This window comes from Aptenodytes forsteri, unplaced genomic scaffold, assembly GCF_000699145.1.
Source record: "Aptenodytes forsteri isolate BGI_AS27 unplaced genomic scaffold, ASM69914v1 Scaffold336, whole genome shotgun sequence".
In the NCBI taxonomy this organism is placed as follows: Eukaryota; Metazoa; Chordata; class Aves; order Sphenisciformes; family Spheniscidae; genus Aptenodytes; species Aptenodytes forsteri.
The window spans coordinates 6,067,270-6,089,867 of NW_008794911.1; the positions used below are offsets into that span (position 1 = coordinate 6,067,270).

The 22,598-nt window shown below is 35.8% G+C and overlaps 1 protein-coding gene across 1 annotated transcript; it reads right to left on the reverse strand.

The window, feature by feature from the left end:
* Positions 1 to 11,443: 11,443 nt before the first annotated feature.
* Positions 11,444 to 21,875, reverse strand: ARL5B (ADP ribosylation factor like GTPase 5B). The gene is made up of 5 exons (XM_009275229.1): positions 21,819 to 21,875; positions 20,417 to 20,564; positions 17,315 to 17,398; positions 15,457 to 15,608; positions 11,444 to 13,464 (listed from the first exon to the last, which is right to left on the reverse strand). Exons 2-5 carry the CDS (start codon positions 20,558 to 20,560, stop codon positions 13,416 to 13,418), a joined length of 429 nt encoding a protein of 142 aa, XP_009273504.1. The 5' UTR covers positions 20,561 to 20,564; positions 21,819 to 21,875; the 3' UTR covers positions 11,444 to 13,415.
* Between the last annotated feature and the right edge of the window lie 723 nt (positions 21,876 to 22,598).

The window sequence follows — 22,598 nt, forward strand, 5'->3', positions numbered from 1 at the left end:
TTTAGTTCAGCACTGCCTGATTTGGCCCCCACACATTTAATTTATTTCTACTTCATCAGGATTCCACCCACAATAGAAATAGGGCTTACAGGGATGCCCAAATACAAAAACTGTACACCAGCCTTTAACTACTTCCTTTATCACACAATGCCATTTTACAGTCAATGTTTTTTAAACCAAAAAAAACCCGCAAAAATCCCATGATAAGATTCCACACAACCACAAGTGATGACAGGTATGTAACTACTTGGAAGTGAAGTGCATATATCCATAGGATTGGTAGTATTTCTGTGCATTAGTCCAATAGGAATTTCTTCAATGTCTGTGTTTTTAAAAATCATTAATAGGAATTTTATTTAAAAATAAACATTATTCTACTCTCAAAAGTTTTATTTAACAATTTCAGATGTGTTCAGAATGCCAGTACCACCCAAAAAGGACACAGTGAGGGGATAATTGACCTTGTCAGCTAGAAGCAGTCTTCTCTTTTCCTTGGAACATTTAACTCATAGACGCAGTCAATTACCTTCACGTAATGCCCGCTTCAAGGGTTTTATTGCTCTGTTCTGTTGAAATGAAATAGATTTACTAGCCTAAGTTAGATCTGTTTTGCCTGAAGTTGCAATGGCATTTTAGCATAATTTTAGCAATATTAAAATTCTCTCCGATTCTAGTACTAGGCTTTAAAAATAAAGCCACTGACATCTGTGTTTCAAAGCAATCAAATATTTATGAATCTTGCAAGTATTTTTTTCCATAACCCTGAATTCATTAGTATGTATATTAAAGTAGATTTATAGGTTCAATGCTAATTTTTACTTTTTGCATTATAATTGTATTGGACAACTTTTTATCTAAAACTGTGTCTACACCTTATAATTGGTTGGGAGAGTCTGTGGGTCTTTGACTTAAGCCAGAAATCCTGGCAGAGTAAAAAAAGGGCACAACAGTATGCCATGGTTTACTACTCTGTCACCAATATAGTCTCTGCCCAGGAATCTTAGAGAGTTTGTGTTCAGTGCTAAGAAATCCCAGCTGAGAAGAAGTCAATAGAACAACAACTGAAAAGACAAAGGTTGGAATGGCCTCAAGTTGCGGCAGGGGAAGTTTAGATTGGATGTAAGGAAAAATTTCTTTACTGAAAGAGTGGTGAAACATTGGAACAGGCTGCCCAGGGAAGTGGTGGAGTCCCCATCCCTGGAGGTATTTAAAAGACGTGTAGATGAGGCGCTTAGGGACATGGTTTAGTGGGCATGGTGGTGTTGGGTTGACGGTTGGACTCGATGATCTTAGAGGTCTTTTCCAACCTCAATGATTCTATGATTCTATTCTATGATTCTATGAATGTAAAGCCCATGGCTCACACATGGGCCCCTTGTCTAGTACATGTACAGCTCAAATTCCTTTCTCTCCCAAAGAAGCTTCTAAATTAGTCACACAGCAGAAGGCAGACACAGATTCACATGAGGCAGAAACGGTCTGACTTTAGATGAGAGTACTTTTGCCCCCTCCTTATTTCAACTCATATATAGTTAACCTTTTTTCTTTTTTTTTTAAAGAAGTATTTATGAATCTATACAGAGACTAGCAGAAACAGCCTCGACTGCACACAAGAGAATCAGACCAGCAACTGAATTAAGAAGGTATTGAATTTAATTGCTTATTGTCCACATATACACAATTCAAGTTAACGTAAGATCCCATTTTCATTGCAGCTAAAAAGCAAAGCAAAAAGATAAAAAGATTCACAAGAAGCAAAAGAAACTGTCTACAACACTTGCAGAGAATTGGTGTATGAAATTGCAAGCAGTCCAATATTTTGTTAATTAACTCCTAATTAGGTAGTTCTATAAAGAAGAATGAGCACTGTTGGATTACGCATCCTACTGCAAGTCCCCAGACACTTCCTATATTATGTTTATTTTCACAGAAGCAATAGGATTTACTTCTACAGTAATTACTTCCCAATTTTCCTCCAGAGCAGAAGCATATTGTATTTCCTACTAAACTGAAAACGGATTCTATCAAGTAGCTGCTGTCTTGCAACCTACTGATAAAAGAGCAAAGGGAAAATATTCTAAGAGTTTGTATTCATCTTTGAAAGGTGCTGAGTCCAAGAGCAACTCTTGGATGGGAAAAGCAGGGCTAAGAACAGAGTGTTTGGGCCTTTGTAGGATCAATACTAATTTTGTTCAATATTCACTGGACAGACTACAATATGTATCTACATCAATTTCCTTTATATGTAAGAGAAATTTTAATATATATATATTTCTCTTAAAAAAGTCATTCATATTTTCCTACAAGTTTGAACATTATTCTTTCAATTGGCTTCTTCAGCTTCTATCTAACTGTAGTGCACTCAGCTGAAATCTATACCAAATTTCTAGTTATGCCATTTTATAAAAATACATTCGAAGTTTTTCCCAACACTGGAGTTTGAGTATTGGTGGCGATTGAAGATATATTGTTGTCAAACTTCAAAGCTTGACCAAAACCCCCTTTTCTCAACATGGGATTAGAATAACAAATCTCCAAGCCTAATATCTGACAGCAACTACCTTTTTGACTCTGGTCAAACTAGTTAACTTTCTGCTCTAGTTCTGTCGTCTAAAGAATGGAATAAAACCTCCAAGGGGATGTTGGAGAAGCTGATGGAAAAATGATAAGCGCTCAAATGATTCAGTGAAAACACTGCTTAAAAAGTGCAATCTTGAAAAATAAGAGGCCAGAAACCAGAGTTTTGTTTTGTAAAGAAAATGGCCATATTTTTCTTAAAACTGTCATAGAAGATGATGACCAGTATTAGCCAGTTACCAAGATTTTCTTAAGTAATTATCAGTTTTAGCAGCACTATTTTTGAAACATGTTTTCTGAGATTCTTTGAAAGAACTCAGTAGACATTTTCTTGACCAACAGTGCCTTTTTATTCATTTAATCCCAAAAGGTCAGTGGTTACATCTGGAAATTTTAACCAATACTTTCACGTTTTATCTTTGTGCCTTTCATTTCAGCTTCAAGTGTCTTCACTGGTAATCGTGGCCATTTCTGGAGAGCAGTGCAGTGAGACCAGAGTCATCTCTGGAGGCAGATCCACCTCATTCTTTGTGGATGCAGTGAGTGCACCATGTGCTGCTGTACAGCACAGAAGCCTCTGTGTAAGGCTTTGGAGACAGCTGAGGGCTGGACAATGCAGCCACAGAAAGGGTATACCTATGCAATCAGGGTGTGGAGATCTACAGGTTAGCTCTCTTAGAAAGAATGCTCAAATCTTGAAGTGTGTGTGGTTTTGACACAATCCTGTGCTAGTACATCTACCTGAGCCGCTTTGGGAACAGAATGGGATCTCACCCTACAAACTCGGAGCAGAGCTGAGCTAGGTCATGACTGCTCCCACCCACCCCAACAGATGTCTAAAGTTTTATCCATTAAACTCTTTGGTACAACTTGTACATAAAAGTTACTTCTGCAACTAGCTGTGAAAGATGCGCTGCAGAAACAGAAAGTGAGTTTCAAGAAGTTCTTGCTCGCTACTTCATTAAAGAATAGCCTTAGAGAAGAGCTGAAAGAAATTATGGTCTCAGAGACTTCACTCCTTCCCCAGGTGCCCCAAGTGAGTTTAGTTCTTGCTCGCTACTTCATTAAAGAATAGCCTTAGAGAAGAGCTGAAAGAAATTATGGTCTCAGAGACTTCACTCCTTCCCCAGGTGCCCCACACCGTTTACCACTTCTTTTCTTCTTCAGTATGGAGGATAAGCCCTTTGAGACCATACAAGTCAATTCCACCTATAAAGAAGCTTGGCCAGCAGTAACTTTCATTGTGGACATAAAAATGAAGTGCTAATTATTAGGCAATACTCTTGTCAATAGTAATAATGCAAATAGTTGTTTTTTTTTAAAAATGTATAAAGGGAAATACACAAAATATAAGACCATGAAATATAAAGAGAGAATTATAGCTTCCCATTTGCATTTATATAAGATTGTTTTTTCCTCTTGTGCATATTTCAAAGTATTTTACAGAAAATCATTTTAAATTCTGCCCATGTGCTGCCCAGCTGAGGATAGAATATTGTCCCATGATTAAATATGACACTGGGCTTTGCAAAGTCATGAAGGAAAGATTTAGCAGGGACAGGAGGAGAGCTATTTTGATGTCTTCCCAAAATTAATGTTGCTTCTACCTGTGAACAGAGCACTAATTCTAGTCTACCACTTCAATTACAACGTCTTTGGTTGCACTGCCACTGCCTTGTGCTAGGTTTCCTGCTTCCAGACTCATTCCACCTGGCAAAAGCTCCAAGTTTTAATCAAAGAGAACGAAACAGAATGAATTAGCCTGAGTTCTGCTGCATGTGTAAAGAGAGAAGTGAAAGGAGTGATCAGAAAAGGATGAACTGAGAAATATAAAGCAAGAAGCAATGGCAGAAATAGATGAGTAAGAAAAGGATATTTTCTTCTTCATGTGCAACGCTGCTCATCATTGAGTAACTGCATCCTATCACTGCTGTTGCTTCCCTGCACTTCCTCCCACCTTTGTCTGTCTCTGTCCTCACTGCACACCGTACACCTTGAAACTCCTTCGATATCCTTTGATATTGCCCAACAGTTTTGGGTAAATACTTTTTTCCAAGTATTTTGGAAGGTGCCAAGCACATGAGAGGATACTGACATTACACATACACACTGAATTAACACATTCACAAGTATAGCTTGTGTCTTTCTAAAAATATAGTTAGACCAAAGATTTTCCAAATATTTTCATATTTGGAACAGATTGGCAATGTTTTATACAAATCTTTCTTCAGGCCTGAAATAGAAATGGTAACTTCTGAACTACAAATAAGCTGAGAACAATTGTTTTGAGATTAGTTTGATTTTGTTTATCAACAATTAGAGAAAAGGCAGCTCTACGTATCAAATGGATGGATGCTAGAGGGGCGAATGTGGTGTAGTACCTCCTCTGGGTTAGTCAGAGAAAAGCAGTGTCCCTTCTGTGTTCAGAGTGTCCTTTCAGCTAAAAAGGTACTTTTTTTTTCCATCTAGAATTCCATTTTATACAAGAAGTACAGTTGAAGATCCTCATTTCACCACCATAAGGAGGTGATCACGAACACTTGTCAAGAATTCACACTGGCAACCAAGCCTCAGGTACAACCCAAGATTGCCCAAATTCTACTGTCTTCAAAGTCATCAATAAGACACTCCTCAGTAGAAGCTGGCATCCTATTCCGTCAAACAGCACTACATCATTTTTTTTTTATTATGAATTATCAAATCTAAAACAAACGCATACAGCTTTCCAAGTGAATAATTACTGAAGAACTGGTAGCACGACGTGTCACCATGCTGTGCTTCCTTGCTCCATTCCAACCTTTCCTCAGCAAGAAGCAGTATTTCAACACTACAGTTTAATCTTTGTTCTAGTTTCTCCTCTCACCGCTATCTGAATTTCAGAGAAAGAAAAATCTTGCAGGAACAACTGTGTGTCAGATACTTCGCTTATTTTCATGAACCTTGCAACATTTGGTACCAGTCTATATTCCTTAGCTCTCTAATTAATACATTTTTGACAAATACGGAATCACTTAGCACCAATTGTACAAAATAGTGAGAATTAAGCACTGTTTCACAGGAGACACGCATTACATCAACTGCAACAGAAATGAGATGGGCAATGAAAGACTTGTTGGGTACTGCACATTGGGACCACTGCTATTTTGAGCACTGCTTACCATTAAAGATTATCTAAACCTTGCAAAGAAACTGCAATTTTACCTGAATTTAGCTTTCATATGCAATAAGTATATAGGAAAGACTACAAATCATCATCACAGCTAAAGACACAGCAAGGTAAATTTTAGAGGTACAACTGACAGTTCAAATGTTATAAATCCCAAATGTTATAGACATCTGTCTTGCAGTTTCTGAGGAGTAGTAGTACAACTTTACAGAGCCTTAGAGGAACAACTGTCAATCAACCAAAGCTCAAGAAAATAAGGCATGTTGTGGACAGCAGACAGAGGTTATTATAAAAATGAAATATGTCTGGAATTTTTTTGTTGTCTCCATTCTCAGATGGAGCAACAATGAAAGGTGTGGAATATAATTCTAACCATAAATGATGAAGACAAAATGCTTCTAAGCTATAGAATCGGGTTTCAAATTTATTCAAAACTCACCATCAGCTTCCCTCCCACAGAAGGAGTGATTCAACTTTTCTCTCCTCTGTGCTTTCTCCACTGTATCTAAGCACGGTCCCCACGATTTAGCTAGTGATACACAACTTCATTTTACTGAGGTATTTTTAAAATCCCTCAGGTCGATGCTGAAGCACACAAGTTAATGCAGGTTTGGCACTGTTAAAGTGATCCTTTCCTGCCATCTAGGGGACACATACTGATGTGCAAATGGAGGAACAGAGGATTGTCTTCACAGTTACATATAGGAAAACTTTCTCTATGAAATGCTTATCCCTACACAGCAAAACAAAAATCAACTTAATCGAAGAGTAGCACAACTATCAAGAAACAAAAAAAAGAGGATTGTCCACAGTTACATATAGGAAAACTTTCTCTATGAAATGCTTATCCCTACACAGCAAAACAAAAATCAACTTAATCGAAGAGTAGCACAACTATCAAGAAACAAGCCTAACTGAAGAGTAGCGCAAGTATTTTATTAGAGACCAGATGCACAACAGTTTAATTCTGGCATAACCCTAAAATTTTCTACAGTAAATTTCAGTTAGATGCCCAGCAAAAATATTGAGTTCACAATTTAAGCTTCGCTTTTATGACACACAGCCACGTCTTCTGAGCTACTCAGCTATATAAAAAGCCTTTTGATTTTCCTGGATACCTCAAGAGAGCAAGATCTATGCTGCTATAAACAGCGTGTAGCCATCAACAGCCAATACAGAGATAAAAAGAAAGGATGGAGATGTCTGTGGTCCCAGAAATGAAGAAAGTCAGAAAAAGCAAAAGTTGCATCACACCGGCTATTATGAAAACTTAGCTCAGTGTCAGAACTTGCTTTTTGATACATCATTTACATGAAGCACTACCTTCCTCAGAGCCTCATGCTGCTGCCTGAACGGTGGGCAGGGCAGAAACAGTATGTAACAACCAGCCCCACACACTGTGCGGACAGTATGCACCTTTCTATTGCTCTACCCTAACAAGCAATATAGAGAAACACTCAATGTCAAAAAGTCATCAAGTTAATTTTAAAAAAAGTTTAAAGCTGTACCAAGATGCAAGTTCCTAGTGCTAGTGTTGACATCGCGGTCACATTTTTCATATTTGCTCTCTTCACTGTTGCCTTCCAGGCTCTTTCACATGGCAGACTCTACAAAATGAAAGAGCAAACTCAGCTAAATGCTAACCATAGTCAAATGCACACACAAAAATCCAAACAAGTTTTTTCCTCCTCTTCCATTTGAATTTGTTTTGCTCTTACTTTGAGAAGGGAACAGTCCACTAAAACAAACAAAGACGCATGCTTCCCATGGCTGAAATGATGTGAAAGTCTCGTTAGGATTGAAGTTGGAGCTTCTCCTGGGATGAAAGGAAGCAGGTGTCCAACCAAGATGTTTCACGAACTGGTTACAGTTGCACAAGATGCAAGCCCCAATTCTGCCCCAGTGAAGGGATTGAAGATGAAGTGCGAGGGTTAGGGTTTCCCTAACCCTCACACTTAAAAGTCACAGTGTTATACTACTTTGATACCTCTTCACCAGAGAACAAACACAAACAAAAAACCCCCCAAATTTAACAGAACAACTCTTCAATTAATTTTATTTTGATAAAAAAAATTTTGAGTAGCTCTGCCCAAGTCCTCTTCTCATTACTGTGTGCAGTGTGCTTAAATAGCTGGAAAGAATCACTGGTTTGGGGATACTGAAGCTCTTTACCACCTAAGCAAGAAATTCCAAAAAATAAACAAATAAAAAGCCACATGCCAACCCATTTACAGCAGTGTAATATAAATCTGTATAAGACACCTTAATTTCTTGAACTGGAACATAGTATATGCTTGCACAGAACAAACAGAATTTTAACACTAGACCAACACTGCTGCTGGGGAAAAAAAAAAAAATCTCTCTCGGTATTGTATTTGTGGAATTTGTTATTCACAGAAAAAAAAAAGAGGAAGGTCTCCTGCAAGATCAGGATAACAGCACACATTTCAGAAGAAAAAAATCCCAGTGGTCAATAGTGAGCTTTAAATTTGATACATAAGAACTTGCAGAGATTAAAACTAGAAAACTGCTAGTGCCCACAGATACTGGAGTAAGCTGTGACATGGATCCCGAGTGTTAGTACCACCTGCCTGGCCAAACTTCAGGAAATCTGTGCCCCTGTACCAGAAACTGTTGTCCAGGTTCTGTAGAACATCCAGCTAGAGGACTCTTTAGAACCCCAGGTAAGATACCAGCAACATCTTGGAAATGGAGACTGCTCAGGGCTAGCGGGTAAACATGAACACAGACAAACTGAGAGAAGATACTTAAGGTATATAAAAAAAAACATTTTAAAAAGGGAGATAACAGTGAAGTGAGATTGGATTTAGCAAGACAGCTGTATGAGGAAAATGCAGCTTACTTGGTAAAACCTACAGTGTATGACCTTTTTTTTTTTACAGTACCTCACATGCCTTTGTCAGCATCTTTAGACAAGACAGTACAAGGCAACAATACTGGGGAGCGGGGGGTGGGGAGAAAAAAGAAATAAAAAGGATAATGGCTCAAACTACAGTCAGGATGGAAAGGTAGTAAGGCACCATCAAGAAATCAAGACAGCTTGTTTCCTAAGCCTGACCTCCAGTTGTGAGTAGAGAGACTAAGATAAGCTACACCCTTAATGCAAACTGCCATGAACACACTCATGAACAGTGGAAAAAAAACCTATGATACATATTCATGACCTCTCAAACACACTGAACGTTGCATTTAAAGGTCACATTCAGCCAAAAGGAGAACTTTTGCACCTATGAAAGCTGACATGTTCCAGCTTTAGTTTTCTGAAAACAAAGCAATTTTATGTCAGATTTGACTATCTACAGTGACATTTGTGTAGTCTTACAGAGGTTCTGAACTACCCAAAATTCTATAATTCGTTGGCTTGCATCTACAAACTTTTCTCTTCATTTAACATATGCTTATCTTTCCATTAACTTAAGAAACTAAAGCCAACAAGCATGTGAGGTTTCTGTTTTTTTTTTTTAAATGTGATAAAAAGTATGGTTTCAGGAAAGCAACTTTACTCAGCGTTTCAGGAAGTGTATTCCTATGCGAGAGATGCATCATGTCTAGGTAACAGCATGTAAATATAGGCACATAGTTATTTTGCTACTCTGGCCCTTCTGCTTTGGGAACATCTTCAAAACCCTTTATTCTTTGGGAAGATTTCTGGAATTGCTGGAGAAAAAGGAAACATAACACGTTACATTAAGAAGGTCAAAATTAACACACTAGGCAAAGACACCGAAAAAGCATCTACTATTTAAAGCCTATCCTTATGAAGTAGTGTTTGGACTGAACAGAAAAACAGGAATTCAACTGGCTGTACTTCCCACCCTCAACCCCCATTTTCACAACACAACTTATTACTGATCTGTCTGTAAATATTTGTCGACAAGTCATGTTTTGTCCAGAAGCTTTTTTAACAAAAAAAACCCCAGAAACTTTCATTTCAGAAATGAAAGTAAAGCCTGTTAAAAAAAATTACTTGAAGAGCACAAAATCAAACACTGAAGTAATTTTTCAGAGCTTTTTTCCACCCCAAAACCCTATTTTCGTGTCTGTTACAATATTTACATGATGAAATGACTACCAGTTTGACTGTAGAATTTTATTTTCAAAACTGGAAAAAAATTCAAATTGCATGTTTTACAGGGGGCATTTCAGTTTACGAAGAGCAAATGAACTTTTTGAAAATTCAATATATGAAATTATAATAGAGAACACTTGAACACTTGAATATTTGCAAGCTACAGTAACTGTAGGGTAAAGAAACTGTTTCCTTCTCAACCACAAATGACCCACTTTAATGTGCTAAATGGTACAAAAGGTCATTTTCATGACCACAAAACATATTTTTTTTCCTTAGTAAATGGTTTTCACTTACCATATATTATTCCAACAGATAAAAGTTAGCTGGACAGAAAAGATAGGAAGGATAGTACACTCACTACTCAATTAGCCAGCTTACTTTTTTCTAGTACTTATTTATGCAATAAGGCTTTATTCAGTCTTAAAAATGATTAACAGGGAGGGAAACATTAAAATTATTACTGGATCTACTTAGTAATAACAGTTAGCTTACAGACGAACACCTTGGGGAAGGGGGAAGGGAAAGTCTTATTGTAAAACTTAATTCCACTTCAAATAAACTAAGCAAATTCAGTTAAGCAAAAGACATTAAAAGTCTGCAAAGACTACTTTCAAAAAGTGGATCCTGCCAACCTCATCCAAGCATGACAAAAGTTGCTCAAAAGGTGCATGCTCATAGAGGCTGCTAAACAAATTAGAACTATTTCTCTCATAATACAATGCATTATTTTACCACAATGGGTCTGATTTTATAAATTAGACTATAACATGCACATCAATTACCTTTCACAGTATCCTGTATTTTGAGTAAAATAGATTATTAGGAGAAAAATCTTTGTGATAGTTTACTCCAGAATGTTTTTAAATGTTTCCTTACATTTGTAATTTCCTCCGAGAAACTGATTAACAGAGTTCTTTGTGAACAGTATACTAAATGCGGAACATTTTCAAAGTGCAAAAACTACCTGCAATATATTTACTACATACAGATTAACAAAAATCATGCAGTGTTTGGCAGTGCAAAGACACATGCAGTGTTCTAAAGCACCCCATTGTAAAATTTATTTTAATCAAACTACTTTTAGTTAAACTGAAGGTGATTAAAAATAAACCCCCCAAAATTCCACACCAAGCCTTTTTCAAAAAAACAAACCACAGCATAAATGCTGTGAACAAACCGGTATCATAAATGCAAATCTGTTGTAGAAAATGAAGTAGTAAGGTGATCAAAATCATAGCTATTATCGAGAATGTTTCCTTCTGTACAGGTACTCAAAGGTCTTACGTGTTAAGGAATTAAAAGAAAACATTCATTATTCTGACATTCTAAGGTCTACAATATGACCATTTCCTGCTAATCAAAGTTAGATGTATTACCTCAGGTGAGAATGGATTTAGTAATCAAACTTTATATTTACAAATGGTTTTACCCTGAAAGTGTTATATAAGTATAAAATTACGTTTTTTTTTTTTTAAACAATCAAAGGGCTATACATCCAGATAGTGCTTTTTATACATATTCAGGACTACATTCTGAGTTACATAAAAATGAACCTGAAAATAAATCTAAATTACAAACTGAAATTATTAAGTCACCAAACAAGAAACTTCATTTACAGTATCATTTTATTGTCTTCATTTATAATTTGCTTCCCTAAGAACAAAACAAATCTTATTTTCACACATTAGAACACTTGTTAGGCATGAACATTGGAGCAAGAAGCTTTAGTATCAGATTTTAACCTTGCCTTGCATTCCTCTTATTTCTTTAAGCACTACTTCTCACTGATGTAAATTATTTTCCGAGCATTTTGACTTGACACTCAACATAGTCTTTCTCCTAAATGTGACTTTTGTTAACAGGCATTAATATATAACTTCCTTCAACCAATGACTGATTCCACGTGTTTTCCAAGTCTTCTTTTTAACATTTATGACAACGTATTTGCTGATACTTTTAAAATTTCGTTAAGCTTTGTTCAAATAAAGATGGAATCCAATTGAAATTTACAAAACTTAAAATTTTATTAAAGAAAACTCAGTGTGCTTGAATTATCAAAACAAGATTTATCAAAAACATTTTGTCATTAAAGGACTCTAGTCAATTAGCATAATGGTTTAGTAACCAGACTCCACGTGGTTTTTAGGCATGCAAAAGTGCAGAATGGTGCTTTTGGAAAGTCTGCCAAGCATTTATGTAAGTTAGATCCTTCACTGCTGCAGGGATTTCATTAGGAATTGGGTGTCCACTATTGTTTTTGTTTTCTTTTTTATTTTTTTCTCAGATTTTTTTGGGGTGTTTTGTGATTGGTTTTTTTTTTGGTAGCTAATGTTCTCAATTAACTTCGTCCACAGCTTTAGATTCTCTTTACAGATCTAACTTCATCCCCTTCAAATTGAATTAAGAGTTACCAGGTCCAATCTTTCAACACCTGTTTCGTAAATGGAAGCTCTCTACTTTTTCAACTTTCAGTTCCTAAATTTCAGGTGAATGAATCTAACTCAAACACCATCAAAAGTTCTCTGCTCCTGAAAATAAGACTAAAAACAAAAATTAAGGCAAAATATTTTCTCTGCAACAGATCTGAAAACATTTGATAGTAGGTAAATAAATGTCAAGAGTAGCTTCACTCTGAAGTCTACAGATACAGCACCATGATTTTGTTCTGTTTATGAATCTGGCTTCCCTTTTGATTTTGCCTGTATTTAGAAAACAGCACTCTCACTAAATGTGAGGAAGGCTCATGTATACAGTATTTAAAATTTTAATAGATTACAGCAAGTCTACACATAACACTGGCTGCCGTGATTCCAAATTTAATTATCAAAAGGTTTATGTTTAAAAAGGTATTCAAGTTCTAAATGACTAAACCAGCACTTAATAACAAAATTTTTATCCACTGTACAGAGATTATTTTTAAGTAAAAGAAAAAAAATCATATCCTAGAACTACTTACCAGAGAAACTAAGAATGAAATACATTTCTCTCAAAGCAGAAGTTCAATTATACACCAGGTTAAAAGCCACCACATTATTAACTATAACTAACTCGTTCGGCATTTAAAAATTTGCATTCATAACTATTAACTCCCATGCTGGCTAAAACTCTACTAATGTTCCAAAAAGCCCAGCTGGAGATATGGTTATCCTTAGAGGCTAAAGCTATGCCAGAGTAAAGTCAACCTACTCACTACTTTTTCATTATTAAACAAACTGTGCTCATTTACGTTAGTAAGTTATATAAACTATTTAGAAAGAGGAAGTATGAAATATTGACAATGACAAAACAGATTTTAAAAAGCTATCATTGAAAAAGTTAGAATACATATTCAGAGGCATTTCAATGCTTAAAAACAGATTCACATACGTTCATCCAGCTGAAGATTAGTGTATTAAAAAAAGTTAAGAAAATACTTTGTGTTTCAGTTCAACTGCACTTGATTCAAGTACAGCTTGGGGGTTGGCTGATATAAATTAAACATGGTCACTGCCTCAGCAGCCAGAAGTACAGAAAAATGTACATGTTCACAGGATAAATAGAAGTCTCTTCTTTTCGGGGGGGGGCGGGGCACGGGGGAAGCTATCTCACTCCAATACGGGAGGTCATCCACTCCAAGCCTTGGCATAATCTGAAAGATAAGAGATGTTATATTGGTACTAGTTCTATTCCAACATCTTTCAAGTATTTTCTACTTGATTTTATGTTTGAAAACATCTATTTAAAATAAATAAAATCAGCTGGAATTGGGATTGAAACTTGAACAGAGTAAATAGTGTTTAAAACAAAGACTACTTAGGCTTTAACGACAAGATGGTCAAGCATGCTGTTTTACTGAAGCTTAGCACTCCTTCAATTTTTTTTCTTGTAAATCTAAAAGACACTATTCTTAACATGCTTACTCATAAGTACACGGAACCAAGTAACTTCTTTTTCTACAGGTTTCCCCATGAAAGACTGCTTACTTGAAAGCTACACCTTTACATACTAATACTAAAAGACAAAAGATAGGTACCTAGACTGAATTGGTTCACGAAAAGGCAGTGTATCAAGAATTCCAAAATCCCATTACAAAATTAAAAATATGTTTATATTCAACACCAAGATTGCATGGGATCTAATCTGCTTACTCACTAAATTTGCATCTCTAAGTCTTCCATTTCAGAAGATGGGCTTTCCTTTGATGTTCTAGGGATCTAGTTACCTAGTTTATGCCATCTTTAAGCTTTACCTTTGTAAAGTATATCATGACTTAGCTATCCAAGAGGGCTAGCTTCACTCACATGGGGCTAATCTCCCTAGACTTCTGTCAGATCTTCCCAAAGATGATTCAGCTCAGTGATCTAACTCTGGGAATTTTTTTATGAGTTGGTCTCACTACTGTCACAGTTTTAAGTATTCTAATTACTCATCTTTTTTAAATAAGGAAGAAGCAGCCTAGGATGGCCAATGTTTCTAAACCAAAGTTCATATTCATTAATTTCTACCTTCCTCCAAATGCCAACTTATTTGAAGATCTAAGTTAGTACATAAACTAAATACTCAAAAGCAACTTTGGCAAAACTGGTAGGAGGAAAGCAGAGTTAACTCTTACAATGAAGCAATACAATCCAAAGACTCAATCAAAAAACCAGTTTGTTTTCACTAACACATCCCACCCTAAGGAAGTGAATGCTACCAATCACTCTACAAGACATCTCCATTACATTAGAAAATACTTCATGCTAGAAGTGAGGAAGATGCTCTCACTTCCCAAATACTCAGTTGGATTCACTACTTTTGATGTCATAAGACCATATTATTGTAAAGGTTGTACAATACAGCTGAAAAAAGCCTCTAACTGTTACACATTAGAAGACTGCTTTAAGAATCAAGATGAAAAATTAGCACACTTCAAACCATGTAAGCAAGACACTATCCAACTTGTTACAGGCTTCCAAAAATGTTTTTTGATCTTTATAGACAAAGGATCTAAGGAAAGCTCAGCTTTCCATTTTAGTAATTGCTGGCATAAGGTATACAAGTTTCAAAATTAACTACATAGCCAGATATAAATAAAAGTTTCAATATTGGTAACAATTTTGTTTAATGCCAGATCTATGTACCTTTTCATCAAAACTATGTTTGAATGCTTATCAAAAAACCCAACCAACCAAAAAAAACCCCAAAACCACCCCACCCCCCCACCTTAGAAGCTTACAGCAGATTAGAATGTAAATGAAGATGACAGTAGCTTATTTCTTTAACTACACAAAGACACACAGAATGAGAGGGTAGCGCACAGAGAGTAAACAATTATGCCAATAGCTACGTATTGGGGGGAGGGGGGGGGTGTGTTTGGTTTTTTTTGTGTTGTTATTTGGGTTTTGTTTGTTGGCTTGTTTTGTTTGGTTTGTTTTGTTTTTAACAATAAGCTGAAAGACTTTCATACAAATTTGGAGTTTGAGCTATGGAAAAAAAAAAATCACAAGGTTCAATAAAGAAAAGGAAAAATTCAAAATGTCCCTCTGACTGCAAAGATCAGAAAATATGTTATTTCAGGAAATCCACATTGGTGTCAATAGGCTTCTAAATCAGTATTCTCATTTACCATATATTACTGTACTAAGCAGTAAGCATTTACCCTTCTCCTGTCAAAGCACAACAGGACTGAATGTGCCACGGGTGATCCTTTATGGAGCTAAGGGTGAGGTATGTAGATATCTCAGCAGCTGTCATGCAACCTTTCATGTCCTGCTTGTTTGCAAAGATGAGAACTGCAGCCTTCCGTAAATCCTAGAAGTAATTTAGAGTATTCATAATAGTTATTATAAAGAACTAAAAGGCTATTGCATTAACTGAAGTTCTTAAGAGAACTGTATACAAGCTAATCTACAATTTCACAGCAGCATGGAGTTTTAAGACTTACTGCATTAAAAATTAATTACATCAAGATTGAGGAAACCAATTTATTCAGAAGTGTTCTGCACCACAGAGAATCAAATTATAATGTATTATACGACTATCCTTTTGGTGTTGACCACATGCTCCTACGTTAACTAATGAAAGTCTTGTTTAAAATATATTTCGTAAAGCTCCAAACCACCCAGCCAGCAGAATTATTACTGGATAAACATTCCAAAATCTACATTAGGTACTATTCAAATGGAAAAACCTGATAGATATCATTCCCTTGAAATTACTTTCAACTTCATTAAACAATTTCTGTAGCGATTAAAGCAGTAACAATTTAAGAAAGCTATCTAAATTCTTCTAAGCTTTATCCTATTGTTCCAAAAAGGGAGCTCCAGTAATGCTTCAGCAGCTTCAGTAAAAACAGAAACTAATAGAAAGTTGTTTTGTTTCTGTATGGAAATTAGGATTCCACACAGCAATGAGACAAGGACTGGGATGTATGGTTTTAGGAGTGCAGAAGGGTAAACAAATGCAATACTCAGGAAGCTGACAGCTGTAATTAAAGGTGTTCAACACATTTAAATGTATATTAAATTTTGAGACTATTTCTCCATCAAGAGGAAAAAACCCAAACCTTTATGGTCCAAAGTTGAAAATTCACTCCTACAAGTAGTCCAGTCTAGGCCTACCGACTGTTTTCAAGAGATGGTAGATCACAATCTTGTAAGAGTTTAACACTGGAAACTAATAAGTTACATGGGAAAACTTCACCACAGAAAATCATCTTTCCACCTTTTTTGGTAGTGTATTTGCTCCTCACTACCAGACCCAAACTACATTAATATTAACTATAAAGTAAAAACCTCACTCATTTGAAACAATGCAAATCTCTCAGAGAGATGCACTCCATGGAATTACTTGCATTGTACTAAATCCTTCTCCTTCAAAAATGAAGGGAGATATTTAGATTTAAAACAACCCTAATTTAGCTTGAGAGTGATCATAGAAGGTTTTAATGTACTTTAGCTAATCCAATGTAGATGTTAATTTAGGATGTTTGAGGGAGTTGACCCAATGTTGAACAGTCATCAATACAACACATAATAATAAAACTACAAACCAAACAATTCAGAAGGAAACTTCACTGAAACTAATTTATCCATAGTATTAGATACGCTCCTTAATTTTAAGGAACCAGATTAAAACAAACAAGAAAGAGAAATGGAATTTCCTTCTTTCTAAAATAAAAATTAAAATTTTAAAATAAAAGTTTCTTGAAATTTTAACCATTTAACTGAAAGAAGAGAGATAGTGGTGGAGAACAATAATACCCAGTATTTCACAAGTTCAACATTTGCAAAGTAAAGAGTGATTTGATTACAATCAAGCAAGCCCTATTAGAAGATTGCTTCATAAAAATTTTCCTATTTATTTATAATTTATATGGTTTTAAAATGTGACCAACATGCATGCACATTTAGGCTCAGAAATTTTTTTGTGACAGTATAATTTTTTGCTAACATAGGAAGCATGTAATGTTATTTGACTGTTCACAACAAAACTATTATCCCAATTCCCCACCATACCTCATGAGCCAGCATTCTATAAAGTTCTTCTTTTGTAATAGAAAGTCGCTCTCTGTCAATGCTGTCAACAACAAGAATGATGAACTAGGGGAAAAAACAATAGTACCGTATGTAAGTACAAAGTATAAATTACAGAAAGCATGTTTTCAAGAGGCCACTACCACAAGTCTTCCTATATAAGAGAGACAGACCTTCAGAGCACACTAGAAAACAGAACAAGAGGTTTATTGCTACAGTCTTTTGCTAGAGCCCTGGGAATCATACATGAAGATTATAGTTAAAAATAAAAAATGCCTGTGCTTGTACATTTCAGCACTGCTATTAAGATCTACTTTCATGTACTACGGTTAAATCTCCTTCGTGGATTTTCGGGCCCTACATCATAAGCAAAATAGTGATGTAGGTACCAAAAGCACCTACAGATAGTGGATTACATTTAAAATGTGGATGACAAACTTGCTACACAGTTATCAATGAAAACAGCTATTACGGTCCACTACTACTTGCATACTCAGAAAACTATAAAACTGAAATTGAAATTCCCTATTTTGAAAGAAGCATTAGCAATTCAGCATCATCTTACTCACAAGGCTTAAGAAATGCTACTTCAAAGTAGTACATCAGACTTCAGAAAGCTATGTACCTGTAGGGCTTAGCATTATGTTGTCGCACAACACCTTAACCTTTGTAACGCAAAGGGCCTGTGCAGTTGGCCTCTCACTCACAACTTTGCACCCGTCCACCTAGGCACTCGAAGACGGCTATAGCAGTGATTTTACCCTTACTGTTCCTGCCAGGCACATTAATTCTCATGGTCATGCACTTGTGAATCCTGAGACACTGCTAGATCCGGTACATCAGGTCTCCCATGGGAAGCGATTGTCACTGGTATGAAAATTATTCTCTTTTACCCCGCTCTTTCTGCGCCTTGTTTTGTACCTTCTATTTTATAGCCTTACACTAGAGGGGAAAAAGACATGGCATTACATAGTAGGTAATACTCAAGTAAATGCTTGTAAGCATTACACAACAGTATGTGTACACAAACCATAACAACTGATCAGTGTTCAACACTTGCCCTGCCCAGAGTGTGCTCTAAGCAGCACTAACAGCATCACAGGTGGGAACAACCAGTAGAGAGATCAAGCACGTTCTGATGAAAATTATACAGATACTATAAAATAAAATTAAAAATAAAAAAATTACAGGGAACACATGCTACACTGGAGAGGAAACCAAGGAGATGACATTCATCTGAGAAACTCCATCACTTCTCTGCCCAGATGGGAATACTTTTCCAACCCTTTTCTCTTTTACTGTAACTCTTTTTGTTTGCCCCCACCCCCAATAACTTAACCATGAGATCTCCCTCCCCTTTCCTCTCCCCCCAAACCGTGTGTCTGTAAGCCTGTCTCAACATCCCTTCTGTAAGAATACGATCCGACTCTTAAAACAGAATTGCAGAATTAGCCATATTAAAGTTGAAACTAATTAGGACAGGTATGCACTCAAAAGCTTATTTGTGGGATTTTTACATTACTCCAAAGATGTTGTTTAGATTATTTCCTTATCTGTAAATTGAAACAAAGAAAAGAGAGATAGTAACAAAAAAGGAGGATTAGAAGTCATCGCTATAATTCTCCAACATATGCTCCAAATCACTTTGCCTTATAAAATTAAGGAAATTCATTACCCATTGAAAATGACCACAAAGTATGAGAAACTAAGTCAATTTAATGCTGCTGTGACTTTGAGATGTCTAGCAGATGAGGAAGAACAGTAAAGGAATTATTCATATCGGGGAGGCTAGGATTAGCATACTAAACAGAACCCTTTTCTTCCTCAACTGTTTCCAGCAGTCAAAGCTTCTAAGTAAAGGGAAAGTTCTTCTTTCCAAGTGCTAGAAAGCACTGGATTTCAAACACTTACTAGCCAGAATATGATGAAGAACATCCCAAAAGGATCAAAAAAAGAACTAATAGATGCATCTCCCCAAATTCCAAAATCAAAGATTCTCAATGGACAAATGTCAAGAACTTATTGTTATTGTACCAGATAATGCTGGCAGAAGTCTCTTCACCCTCATGTGTATGTGACTTAGATGTAGCCATACTTTTCTACAGAAAATTAAAAATAAGTTTAAAATACTAGAGATGAAGGTTGAGATGTCATCACCAGGCTTTCAGTAGATAAAAAGTTTCTGAACATCTGGGGTGGATCACCCTAACCTCCCCTCTCTCAAAGGGGGGCACAGGGCAGGCATTTTACAGGAGGATGGAATGCTTATATAATGAGTGATATCTACAAGAGATCTCTACTTTTATTAGAAATGGTAAGAAATGAAGTCTAAAATCTTTTACGTCAATGTAGAAGTCTCAAAGTGAGGCTACAGAGATTTTATGAGCATGTTGCGTTGATAACCTTTTAGCATCAAAAAGACTGGCATAAAAAAAAACAAACCCCCAAAAGACAACTGTTGCTGAATTCTACTCCAACCTTTCCAGCAATGGCTGCTTTACCAGTTACCTCACGAGTACTGCACAGCTAGATTTTCCTTTATCCTTTGGATAAAAGCCACAAGCTGATGAGCTTTTTAAATACTGCTGCCTAGAGAAAGTTTCATTCTTCATCCTTAATTATTGTTACCTCAAAAACATTTCAGACTAGATGTACAGAAGTTAGGTTAACTACTGCAAATCCGCACTGAATTTGCAAAGTACATTCAAAAATTTTCTTTTTAATCTACTTGAAAAAACATGCAAAAAACCCGTTTGATCTGAAATGTATTTTGATATCATTTGATTGTCTAGGGAAAAAAGTCTAACTTCACAGTTTATACCACAGATCAAACAACATTACTGTAAAGTATACAGGAAAAAATACTTCAATACTGTAAAGTATACAGGAAAAATACTTCAAATATTACCAGAAAATTGGCTGCATACCAGAGACACCTTACACTTTTTGGGTTTGTTCTTCCTCAAAAAGATTTAAAAACAATACAGCTGCAATCTTTATAAAAATCTACCAATATTCCTAATAAATAAATACAATTTCAAACAAACTTATTGAATTTGCAGATTTCAAAACAGCTTCTCATACCTCTGTGTTTGAATAATAGGTATTCCATGATGACCGTAATGATTCTTGTCCTCCAATATCCCACATTAAGAAATGAGTGTTTTTCACCACTATTTCTTCTACATTGCTTCCTATGGTTGGAGAAGTATGAACCACTTCATTCATTAAGCTAAAAGAAACAATATCAGACCATAAAGACCAGCCAGTAAAATCCACAAGGCTTGTCACAGCTCAATTACAACAAATTTGTTGTAGAAAAAGTAAATATGTATAACGCTGATAAAAAAAGGTTAAAAAACTAGGTATATTTCAAAAAGGTATACATTTGAATTTTTATAGAAATAAAGCAAATATTTAAGAGCAGTTCTTTAGTAAAAAGATTAGTTCAATCTGAATTTGGACTAATAACTGTAGTTGATGAAGTTCTAGTGTGCTTTTGTAGCAGAGACTGTAGACATGCTTAAAGACATCAGCAACAAAAAATAAGCACATAGAAGGCTTGTAACAAATAGATAAGCACCTGCATTTTAAGAGGCTTCTCTTTTTAAAGGATACTCTTTAACAGATACTTAAAATGCACTTGTTTCAAAGTAGAAGCTGCTATTCTAAAGATCCCAAATAAGGGGAATGCTAAACTGTGCAAAATATAAATCAGAATATAATTTTATCAGAGCACTCAACTTAGTAACTCAATATTAAAACAACTTCCTAAGGACTGTTTGTTTACACAGCTGAAAATTTCTCAGTTCTACCTTTAAGCTTTGACAAAAGTGCTTAGCAAAAATGTTTTTTGGAAAACATCCTCTGCTGCCTTCGTACCCAAATATATTCATAGTAATTTGGCTACACCCTCCTCATTTTCCAATTACAATACTAATTATGTTCCTACCAATATTCTTGAATTTATCATAGATGTTCTTGTAATGCTGGCAAGATTTGGGTGCATTGATATTATTGAAAATGCTTAAGGTAGGACCTAGGCAAGATGAAATACTACTTTGAGGAATCCTCTATCACAAATTTAGACACTGGAATCAGGAAACATTTTCAAACATTTATGGATTTTTGCAGAGTGGCTAGAATTTCCATTAATTTAATCACTTTCTTCTCTGCAGTTCTTGGCGACAGGATTATTTCTATGCTTACAAATAAAGATCAGCTTTGATGGCAAAAGAATTTGCAGTCACTTTGTGCTTGTATGTACAATTGTGTTATTCAATTTACAGTTCAGTTTTAAAACACTGCAGTTCCTTCACTTATCCTTTAAATATTTACTCTGTTTAGAACAACTAATACCATTAATGTACAAACTACGATCTAGAACCCTAGAGATTCCACCAGGTTGCAAAGCTGAATTTTCAATGATTAAACAGTGACAAATACTGAAATGTAAACAGAAAAACAAAATAGTTCATATACTTACAATTGGTAAAGAATAGTAGTCTTTCCAGCATTATCAAGTCCCACTATGATTACTTTGTGCTCTGCATATACACAAAAAAAGACAAGAATAAATTAGTGGAAACAGCAATAATTATAATTCTGGTTAGTCGCTTTTCCTTACTGAAGAAAGCGACTGCTTGTTTGTCTTATTTCAATAGCTTACACAGACTACTGGTGGCTTCGGGACAGAAAAAAAAAAATCCACAAAACTCGTCTTCTCTTGAGACTACAGTTTTAGGAAAAGTCAGTACTGTAAGTCTTCATAAAGGAATGGTTACTAATATGATTACTTCATTAAAAAAATCTAGCTTTAGAAAGAAAAGTACAATGAAAAAATATAACTCATAGCAGTGTATCATCTTAAGAACATCACCAAACATCCAAAAGACTGCACAAAATATTAGCCTAACATTCAAGGCTCAATCATAACCACTTGTTAAGGGACCGCCATCATTCGGCACAGTAAAAACTAAGAGGAAGCTGTATTTTGAATAGATCACAAATTCCAACATTGCAATTTCTGAACTGAAAAGTCACAGAATGCCAGAATGGTCGAGGTTGGAAGACACTTCTGGAGGTCATCTGGTCCAACCCCCTTGCTCAACTAGGGCCACCTAGAGCCAGTTGCCCAGGACCATGTCCAGATGGCTTTTGAGTATCTGCAAGGATGGAGATTCCACAATCTACCTGGGCAGCCTGTGCCAGTGCTCAGTCACCCTCACAGTGAAAAAGTGTTTCCTGATGTTCAGAAGGAACCATC